Source organism: Cariama cristata, unplaced genomic scaffold, assembly GCF_000690535.1.
Source record: "Cariama cristata isolate BGI_N322 unplaced genomic scaffold, ASM69053v1 scaffold6989, whole genome shotgun sequence".
Classification (NCBI taxonomy): Eukaryota; Metazoa; Chordata; class Aves; order Cariamiformes; family Cariamidae; genus Cariama; species Cariama cristata.
Window position 1 is genome coordinate 2503 of NW_009637301.1, and position 10970 is coordinate 13472.

Below are 10970 nucleotides of genomic sequence, written 5' to 3' on the forward strand. Positions count from 1 at the left end.
GTGGGAGCCTGGGCCCCGCTGGAGCTGGGGGCTGTCCAAGGGAAGGAGTTGTTCACGTACAGGAAACCCAGTAGCAGGATCTCCTGGCTGGGACGAGTCTGGCTCAGTCCCAGCATTGCAATGGCTCAAGGCCTTTTGGTTTAGCTTCACCAGGGACCATCGAGCAGCCTGTTTCTCTTGTGGTGTAAGTGCAGTTGAAGTCTCTGGGGAGGAGCTGTGTGTGGAAAGCAGATTGACCCTGGCTGTTTGTCTGTCCTGCTGCTGTAGAGAATCCCTGAGCCCAGCTAAGCAACTGCCTGGTACCAGCGTAAAGCTGACAGCCTTCCCTGGGCAGGGATCAGCCTGTGTAACCTTCGGCAGAGATGAGAAACCAGGCCTCGGGTTTGAGCTGACAAAAACGCCCCTGTGTTCGGAGCCCACCCGTCTTGGGGAAAAAGCATCCACCCGTGAGGCAGCAGGACTGGGCCTGGCACCCTCTGCCAAAGGGAGAGGCCGAACCGCTGCCTCTGAGCTCTTCTCTCTGTCCCAGGTGCAACGAAATGAAATCTGGAAAGACACCTTCTCCTCTCTTCCCAGCCAGGGGAGGTTATAACTCTGCTAACAGCACAAGGCAGCTCCTTCGTCTTGCAGAGCTTGGGGCGAGCAGCTCTTGCTCGGAGCTGTTAAGCTGTTTGCAGCCCTGTCCCCTCTTGTTGGGAGGGGTCTTTTCTCCGCAGCAGCAAGGAGGCATTGGGGGTCAGGCCGCATGCCTGCAGGCTCCTGCAGTTGTCCGCGTACACCCTCTGGGGAAAGGTACTGATGATCTCATATGAGTCGGAGTCTCCACCCCTAGGAAAGAACAGCACGAATTTTCCTATGCACAGGATCCCCCAAGGTTTTGCCGAGATGCTGCGGCTCATCCAGCTGCCCTTACGTAAGAGCAGAGGGAGAGACTGTTCCACAAGCACAGGCTGAGCAGAAAAAAAAGGGCTTCCCGCCCAAACTGCAAACAGCCAGGCACACAGCGGCCATTCCAGGCTGTGCAGCTGTGTCGGGGAAGAAGGCTCTGGCATCCCAAGAGCAGCGAGCTCGTCGTGGGCTCAGACCAAGGGCAGGGCTATGGCCCGCAACAGGAGTGGGAAGAGGGGAGAGCAAAGGGGTCCCCTTAGCCATCTGGAACTGTCCTCAAAGGGATGTGTGAGCCCTTGGGCAGCATTAAATGCGTTGGGATACAGAGCTGGCTGAGCAAAAGGTGGTGGCTATCCCACAGCGGATCCATCAGCCAAGCTGAAGACTGCAGCTCAGCTTCCAGGCTGTACCAACACCTTGGGAGCGGTGGCTGAGCAGCTGGAAGGAGGCAAAGGCAACGATGGACCTGGGTCAGTTGGCAATTTTGAGAGGACAAAAGAAGTTTATCTCTGCTGCTGTGTCAGCTTTTTGGCAAAGGTGGGTTCTAAATGCTGCGAGTTAGGCGTGAGCCTGGCAGCGCTGCCTAGAGAGCATCTCTGGAGGTGGAGCTCAAGCAGCAGAGGGTACCCGGCAGCTCCTGGGGCTGTAACCCTCAGCCCTGCTCCGCTCAGGCTGATCTGTTTGAAGCGCAACTCCAAGGCCTTCAGCAGCAGCCGAGAAACCTTCCCTGGGGCTCTACGGAGCCAGGTGGGGAGCGAGGAGGGGAGGAAGTCCTAGACCTACCTGGCATGGGCGAGATGTTGGCGCAGGTCCCCTATGGTCTCCACGAACAGCATCTTTACAAGGTACGTCTGCTCCCCGCTCTCAGATTTGATGCGGAGAGTGCAGACATCAGGGGCAGAAGTTTGAGCCTCTTCAGCCGTCTTCACCCTGGAGGTTAGAAAACCTCGTCAGCTGAGGAGTGAGTGCTCTGCCGGCGGCAGAGCCTGTGAGCTCTACTCAACGGGCAGAGCCTCTGGGCTGCCAGGGTGATCCGAACGGGGGAGAGGTGTTACACGTTTGGGAACGTCCTTGAGATGAACGAGGCCCCATCTGACTGCGGGTGAGCGGACCAACCCACGGACCAAACTGCTGCCTTGCTTTCCCTGCTTAAAGGTGCCTTGAAAAGAGGGTTGCTGACCTTTTTTAGCTTTTTCATTTTAGATCAGGGCTGTTTGGTAAGTACTTTGCCCTACTTCTTTGATTAAAAATAATTTGCTTGGGGCTTTTTTCATTAGCTATTTCGGTCTTGTCTTGCCAGAAGACTACGAGTGGGAAAGTGCTGTTAGTGTGACCTCCCACTTGGGCATCAGTTTCCTGGAGGGATTCTCCCATTTAACATGACCGCAAACAGCTTCTTAGATGGTTTCAAACTCTTAGGCCTTGGCTTGCTGTCAGGAAAAGTATTTCACAGCAATAAGTAACATTTTGAACAACAGAAGCTTTTGTTAGAGGTGTACAAGATAGCAGGTTTACCACAAACAATTCAGTAGTCTTCTCAAAAGACCAAACTTGGCCTTTTTTTCTAATTATTTCTAAGGTATAAAAAGGGCAAGTCTATTTACTTCCCCAACTGAAACCCCTGAAATAAACCCGCAGTGAGGAAATAGGAGGAAGATGAGAGCCGGGCAGGGGTCGGGGGGCTGTGCCGGTACCTCTGCAGGGCAGACAGCCTGGGTGTCTCCACCAGGACCTCTTTGCTGCTCCGCACCCCTTCAGAGCCCTGAAACCAAACCAGGTGAGCGTCACCCCTCCCTGCTCCGCACGGAGAGCAACCAGTGCCAGGAAAAGCCCAGGAGCAGGTGCCAAAGTGCCACGTGTGCTCTGGTGGAGCCTCTCCGGGAGGAGGAGGAGGAGATTATGCAGTGGAGGAGGCCCAAGGAGCGATGTTGGTGCTGTGCAGGGCGCTGAGCCCAGGGAATCGCTGCTGGACGACTCCTGTGGGTGTTTGGGGGGTCCGCTCATACCTGCTGCGCTGCTCTGGCTGAACCTCGGACACCCATCGCTTCTCCGTGATTCAAGGGCTTGGAAAGCTTGTTGAGAAACTGCTCCAAGGAGACTTCAGGATCTGCAGGAGCAGAGGGGAGATGGGTCCACACGTGACCTTTCTGAGAAATAATTTGCCTCCAGAATAGGCTGACTTAGTGAAATGAGGGTGCGCAACAGCTGAGAGGAGAGCTCTAACCTCCCCTAGCTAGGCTGAGACTAGGTCTTGGTCTCCCCCGTTGAAGCTTGCCCTACTTTCTAGCCCACTAAATCTTTGATTGTCAACATCAACAGTGAGCAACCGCGCAGCCTGTTCAGCCCGCAGCTGGGATGCACAACCGGTAGAAACCTGGTTAGCCCTGCTGTGAACAGGAAAAACTGAAACTATGACAATTTCACAGACTTAGAAAATTTTTCATCTTGTGAGCGTGTATTTGTAGGTGTTCATTCCTTTTTCTGTGGTGGCACTGGGCAAATATTTTTTTTTTTACTGTTTGGATAAAGGAAACGTTTAGCACAGCTTCTGTTTGTGAATGGCCTTGAGATGAATGAGCCAGTAGTACAGCTTTATATAGATAGGAAGATGTTGCTGATGGGCAATGCACGTGTTGAGGTTTAGCTATGCATGCACAAACCCACTATTTTCTGTCTACATGACTGACTGCATTTGACTTTCCAACCCTGACAGGTATTGCTTATGCAGACTGCTAGAGTCTAGAAGCAAAATGAGGAATCTGTGGCCTGACCTTATGTCCCATATCCTCTCGTGAATGTCTGAAGAGGAATTGTCCCATATTCAGTACAGCCAAGATCGGTTTGGCTTGAAGATGTCTGCCTTTGGGGAACAAGCTGGTAGGAGAACCGACGGTTGTTGGCAAACTCCCTTCCCTGATCTGCAGGGTTCCCTCAGCATCCTTTGATGCTGATAAAGGTGAAGCCAGAAGGAGCTTGGCCTTTCAGAAAGGTGCAGGGCAGGTATGTTTTTGGAAACCCGCTGATCTCCTGGTGTTTTATTACTTGTCGTGTCTCATTCTTTAGGAGGAACTTAATGATGAGAGGACACCATGTGTGCTGCTTGGCTCCCAGCTCCTGAAGCAACACTGGGGCTACAAGCGCAGGGCTCTGACCCAGGAGTGTTGCCTTCCTCGCTGAGACCCTATGCGTTCCCAACCCATCAGCTGGACTGCCCCGGTAAGGTTTCAAGTCTCATCTTTGGGAGTTAGCTACATTTTTGAGGCAGGTTTAAGAATTTACCTGGGATCTCGGTGGTTTCCTGCACCTCACTTGGTTTTGAATGGCCAACCACTTGGCCGTGGCCAGGAAAACTCCCTGGAAGGTCCCTCTCCCGAAATACCACGTCCCTTCTGTCAGTGACCTGTTGAATTAAGGCCAACTGCCGTCAGTGAATCCGACTGTTGCACAAGCTTGTTCTCATTGCATCAGAGCACAATGAACTACAGCAATGACAACCAAGAATTGTAAAACCCAAACGAAACCAAGACCGATCCTTCCTTGGAAGCTGCTCCAGCTGTCCAAACTCAATGAAATGTCTTTTCAGCTCCTATAGGCTCTCTAACAAAGCAAATCCTGGCGGATCCCTCAAGTCCCCACGATGGCCCACCCAGACCGCAGCGTAGCTGTTCATCCATCTCAGCGGGCACTGGCCAGCTGCTCCTTCCCACGAGTTGTAAGAGATGTGCTTGGACCCGACCTTTCCTCTGTGTCTGCTTCCACACTTGAAAACGCTCTTTGAGTGGAAAGTGATGTGAAAGCAGCAGCCTGGGGGTGGAGATGGATTTGGCAGTAAGAAGCTGCAGCGGGGACTGTCAGATGGCTCTAACGAACCCAAGGCAGGCAGAACGCGACCCCAAGGCCCCCAGCAGCGGGCAAACGTGTATAAATAGGAGCAGTCTTTCTCTCTGGGTCCTGCTTATGTTCCTCTTACGCTGGCTGTCCATGTCACAGGTGGGTGTGCTCTGTGTCTGCCTTTACCCCAGCTGACTGTGGCTTCCAGACGTGGCCAGCTATGCACAGATTACAGGGAACCACAGCCCCAAGAGCCTTGCACAATCCTCCTTCCCTCTGACGTGCTGACCGCCGCACCTCCAGCTTGCTCCGGCTCTCATACTTGCCGGGCAGTTGTGCCCTGCTCTCTCCGTGGCAGGGGGTCGGTGCACCCCTCTCCTTGTGCCTGCTTTACCTTTCGGATGCACTTGACGACCTCGATTAGAGACCTCTGAGGCTCTCTGCCTGAAAACGTGGCCTTGGCTTTTTGCCACTTCTCAGAAATCAAAAAGTGGGGACAAAGGAACCTCAGGTGGCCAAATCCATTTAAATTGTGGCAAAATAATCTCTCCCGACATCCTCCTTGAGGGATGCTCGTTCGATCTGTTTTTAAAAGCTTTTCCAGGGGAACTATTTGAGAACTTTTTTTTCTCCTTTTTGTTACACAGCTCTTCAGATGCTGCGTGTGCCACTTCCTTTCTACAAAGCCTGCTACGCTCTTAGAAGTCTTGTTCCAAGCCAAGATTCACCGAGGCAGAGAAACCATCGAGTCCTAGTGCAGAAACACTTATTTATTTCCTGTAACGGCTCTAGCAGGTGTGCTCCCAGCCACCTTTTCCCCAAGCCACACGTGCACAGAATTAAGCTGCGCGTACGCTGCGTTCAGAAACCTCAAACTTCATTTGCTCTGGGGAGCATCCAGCAGATTGGTGAAAGAAACCCGACCGATTTTCTTGGGAAGCAAGAGAGCGATTTCTTCCCAAAAAGCTGACGAATCGGGTTTTGCACTGCTTACCTGCAGAGGGATGCCATCTGGGTAGCGCATCTGCAACTCTGAAGGGAAATAGCCATCCGTAATGTCCTGCAGGCATTGCTAAAACGAAATGAGAGCTCATGGTTGTACCTCAGACTTTCTGTTCATCTCATGACTGATACGTTCCTTCTGGGCTGCTCCTATTTGTGTTACGGCCGCGCAGAAAAGTCTGCGTACGAGACGCAGAATCTCCACTTCTAAAAACGGCCGCACAAAGACATACCAGTCTCTAAGGGGGAACGCAGGTGAGAAGCTGGGGGTCTCGGTAGCCGCTCCTTTTTAGGACTGCGATGAACTCACAAGCCCTATTCCTAGACGTTCCCTTTCCTGAGGCTTAGCGAGGGACAGCAGGGTGGCTCTAATTCCTCCGCAGAGCTTTCCATACCTGTGCGGATGGGTCCTCGTAGGGCCGAAAGGATCCGTCGAACATGACGACCCCGTTCCGATACAGCGTGAGAGGGAGGGGTTCTGGCACTCTCAGCCGAGCACCCCCAGGTATGCGCTCGATTTGAGAAATGCCTTCTCCAGCCAGCACGTTCAAATCCTTCACGTTTTCCAAGATTAAATCAAAATCAATCTGGTGTTTGGAAACAACCGCTTCACCTGTGGCAGAGGGATGAGAGTTAGAGGGGGAAGGGGATGCCAGCTAAGCAGCTTTCACCTCCGTGTGAATTGGAGATGCATTTGAGCCCTAACCCTTCTGGGCTGTCCGTGCTGCCTCTCCACGCTTCGCCTTCCGCACTTTTGCGAAGCGTGGTGTGGTGTAACACCCCTGCCGCGGTGCAGGGCTGCCAGGTTCGCACGGGTGTGTGCAAAACCACCAGGGCAGCAGGGAAAAGCCCTCTTCCTACAAGCTAACCTAACAGGGGCGGCCAGCTTCTCAGAGCCCACCCTCAGCTCCTTGTCTCTGGTGGTCGTTTCAGAAGCGTTGTGTTGTCCCGTGACGTGGTGCTGTAAAATGCATGGGGTGAGGAACTTAACTAGTTGGATTAACTAGGTTGGATAAATGGATCGAGGCGGACTTGCTGCAGAAATGGGAGTATAAACCCAGCCGGCTGCCTGCTCCTTGGCCCCAGCAGGTATCGCTCTCCCTTGCGGGGATGCTGCCGAGGATGTTTGTCTGGGTGCTTGAGGAGGGTGGGAGGGTGAAGCCGTAAAAGAGTTGCGGTGGGGCAGAAAAATGAAATCAGAAGAGGAAATGAAAGAAGAGATGTAGGCAGAAGTAAAGCCTTTGATATTTTTCTGTTCTACTTTTTTATGATTTGGAAAAGGAGGGCATGGGAAATATCCCTTAAAAAGGCTGAGCTGAAAACAGTGAAAATTTCTACTGCTTCCCTCGTCTTCTCCCCTCCTGCGTGTAAGGGAGGGAAGGATTAGTTAGCTAATATTTGCATGGTGGTTAGGGAGCAGCATTGGCTGTACAGCCCAAGTACCATTCTTTTTTCCTCTGTTACCACTTCCTAAAAAGCCGTTCCCAAATACGCTTGGACCCCACAGAGCACAATCAGGTCTCAATTAAGCCACTCACGTGGTGGGTGGGAGGAAAGGCAAACAATACTCTGTGATGGAGCCGGACGATACGGGTAAGTTACTACAGCTACTATATACACAATGCATCTCTGTTCTGTTTTCCACCCATTTTACGTCAGTGTTGTTGGAGCAGTCAAACTTCAAACGTTTAGGGAAGGTGAACTCGTCAGGAAGCAGCTGCTGCGAGGGCATCCTTCCAAATGGCTGAGCCATCGTGTTGTCCCCTCTCCCCCTAGACGGGGCTTACAACATATAGGTATATAAAATACCAACGTTCGGCCTGGCTTAGCGCCCGTTAAATTGCTCCGTGTCTCTGTCCCTGAGATGGACTGATGTGAAGACCTCAGCACAAGATCACAAATTCTGAAGACCTAGATTCTGAGTCTTTGATGCTTATCTACTCCGAGGAGTATCATACCTCCTCTAAGCATGCCGCAGGAGCTAGGAGAGCAGCTTCAGCAAAGAGTGCTGGTGCTTTACCTGGCTTCCAGAGGCTCCTTGCTGGCAGCTCTTCATCCTTGAGTGATTCGAAATTTTCCAGCTGTTCATGTCCCTCTCCAACCCAAATCAGACCGTAGTCATTTAGAAAGCGCTGTAAGAGGAAAGCACAAGTCAGCATCGTAGACCAGAGCTTCAGAAAATTAGAAATGGAAGCCTGAGAGTGGTCAGCTGTGACCGTGAGAAGCAGACAGGGAGGTGAAAGAGGTGGTTTGTCTTGGGGCTCTTTGACCATGGCAGACAGACAAATTCACTAGCAGGGTAGTAGTAGCAGCTCTACTAGTAGCAGGTGAAAGGGAGAATGAAAGTATCTGTCGTGACGCAGTAATCTCCCACGACTGTAGTAGCTACAAAGAATAATTCTACAGTCCCAGAAATCAAAATGAAGTGGCTGACAGGAGGCACCAAAGTTTGTGTATTAAAAAAAAAAAAAAACCAAAACAACCTCCTGCTGCCCTGTAGCTCACATCCAACCTGTTCTTTCTTTTCAGAGGGGTGAGGTGAAGCATTGTGATGATCAAAGTGGCAGCTTGAAAAAGACCAAGCAGCCTGGGACTGCAACGATCTCAAACGAAAGGTGCAGATGGCTTGGGGCAAGCGGAGCAGGTGTCTCACCTCCATCTCCCAGACCTGGGTCTGCAGCTGAAGGCACTTAATTTCCAGTTCCTCCACTGTGGATGAGTCAGGAGCATCTGAAAGGGAAGTTTTTTCATTTTTTTCCACATACAGCCTTAAAGAAGAGCTATAGCTAACCCGTGTGACGCAGCGCAGATGCCCCAGCAGTACCTGCCTGTGCCGTAAGCGAGCTCGGGCCCGTACCACGCAGGAGCTGAACGTGAGCTCTGCGTGCTGGTCCCTGCCAATTCAACCGGCGGCAGTTTGATAAAAAGATGCTGACAGACTAAAAGGGATAGTCGTGAACGATGCGGTGATGTTTTATGCTGCAGGAAGCTGACGACAGCGGTGCTGCTCGCCGTTACGCAATGTGGAGTGCTTGGCTTAGTCTTAAGGGACCTATTAAAAAACGAGCAGGTGTCCACTAAAGTTGGATCTAGAAACTGAGGCTGAATGGGTAGAACAATGCATGGTGAGGTACAAAACCACATGTTTGTGGTTTGACAGGCATATTCTTATTCTCTGCCCAGGAAGTGGAGAACTTACCGCAGCTCTGTGCTAAGAAAGTAGTTCAGCTGTTGTAGGAAATGTACCTGGGCTCAGCTGGAGAGCTGCTGGGGTCCAAGGACCCGAATGGCGAGGGGGGCAAGACCTTCAGTGGCTCCCTCAAAGCTGGGTTCGATTTAAAGTTAGGCTGCCTTACAGCACAAGTGAGCCTGGACCTGTAGTACTGTTCAAGACTCCAAACAGATTTTTGGTTTTGCTCAGCTGCGAGTAGCTCGGTTTTTCCAGCCGGTTTGAACTCTGCAGTATTTACCACTCTTTTTTTCTTCTCGCCATCCTCAGGTATCTGTGCGGTTGGTCTATGCTCATGGAAACGTAGTAACTCGTAGAAAATAGGTCAGGAAATAATGTTTTGTACCGCACCAGAAAAGCCGAGTAACAGATGCAAGTATAAAGTGCGGATCTGCTTCCACAAGCGGTGCCACGTCCGTGTAACTGATACCACTCGCCAAAGCGGCCCTTGGGCTTTGAAGGCAAGGATGGCTCAGAGCGGAGATCTCCAAGGCTGCTCCGCTGCAGTACCAGGAGCTCTGTAGCTCTCCCACGGGCAGGAGCAAAGTGCCAAGGGTAGAACAAGTTTTACCTTCTCCTTTCTGAAGAGTCTTCACCTTCTCTTCAAGTTCAGCAATCCTCCTGTCCTTCAGGACGAGAACAAATAACGACCTTGTTTAGTTCCTTGGCCTTTGGGACCTTGAGGCACAGTTTGCACCATCACTCCTCCTGGGTGCATCAGTGGTGCACGTACTCTCACCCCGCTCGGAGATGGGCGAAATAAGGGTCAGAAAGGCTGTATCACCTCATGAATACCTTAATTAGAGTCAAACGAGGGGTGGGATGTAAATACACTGCTCCGAGAGCAGGTGAGGGCCACACTGACCTATCTCCCCCTCCTCGCACAAGAGCCGTAGGCAAACACAGACCCCTGCCCCTCTGCTTCCCGCTCGGGCTCCGACCGGCCGTGAGCGGCTGATCCGAAAACGAAACCAGCATCTCTGCAGCCACCTCTTAAAAAAAAAAAAAAAGGGGTGTTTATTCTAAGCTGCAGTAACGCAAAGAGGTCTGCGCCAGGATGACGCAGCCGTTGTTTCAGAAAGGAAAAGGAAGAAGAAAAAAAAGGGTCTGAAGCCAAAGAGCTAACGATATTAGTGACAGGGTGCTGAGAGTCATTACTTTAAGAAGTCACAGCAGGGACTGTCCACTCTCCCACCCCAAGGGCTGATACAATCCCTCTGTGGCTTTGCAAAGGCTCGTTTGTGTAATTAGCAGAGCAGGCTACGAATGAACTTGTTTAGGTCTGAGCAGGTGTAACGCGACCGTGGCTTCAGCTGTCAAAGCAGGGCACAGAAGAGGGGCAGTCAGGGGCAGGATTTTTACCTTCCGTTGGATTTCTTGTGCTTGTTTCTCTATCTTTTGTTCCAACCCAGTGATTTTTTGCATCATGGAGGACACGAACTCGGTGTCAGTGCGAGCTGCACCTGAAAGCACAAATACGTGTTCCCTCTCGAAAACAGCGATGGGTCTTAGAGGCTCATCTACGCCGTAGGGGGGGACCCCGCACAAGAATTCCTGTTCTGCCGCAGCAGGTAGGGCAAGGGTACCTTTTGGGGGTACTGGGTAGAAATCCCTTGGCTCCGGAGCGGTCGGGAGATGGCTGTGTCACCGACAGCACGCTGCGTGTGCGAGAGCCGGACCGTGGGAATTAGCCCTGGCCTGGGGTATTGAGCCCACCGGGCTGTCACTGAGAAACCGTGATGAGCCATCACGGATGGGGAGCCATCGGGTGGCTTTTGTAGAGCCATCAGTGGCAGTGAACTCTGTTCTGCCAGGCCCAGGCTGTGAGCTGGTAACTTCCCTCCCGCAAATATTTATCCCTTTAGCAAAGACCAAGCAGTCTGTCAGCAGCTATCCTTGCCACCGCTCTCTAGGACCCTACTGTGTATAAAAAGAAGTGAAGGACAAGAAAATTTCTTCCTTAGAGAAAACATTATTCCAGTTCCATGTGAGACCAGAAATCCTTATGGGTTTTACAGAC

General features: G+C 51.8%; 1 protein-coding gene across 1 annotated transcript; it reads right to left on the bottom strand.

Annotated features, from left to right (window-relative positions):
• Positions 1–662: 662 nt before the first annotated feature.
• UBXN11 (UBX domain protein 11) lies at positions 663–10413 on the bottom strand (the record flags this gene model as incomplete). Its single annotated transcript, XM_009708260.1, has 11 exons — positions 663–828; positions 1672–1818; positions 2583–2650; positions 2895–2995; positions 4168–4288; positions 5714–5791; positions 6117–6334; positions 7742–7853; positions 8375–8451; positions 9522–9576; positions 10313–10413. Coding segments are annotated over 11 exons (1244 nt in total), but the record flags the coding sequence as incomplete, so codon positions are not given.
• Between the last annotated feature and the right edge of the window lie 557 nt (positions 10414–10970).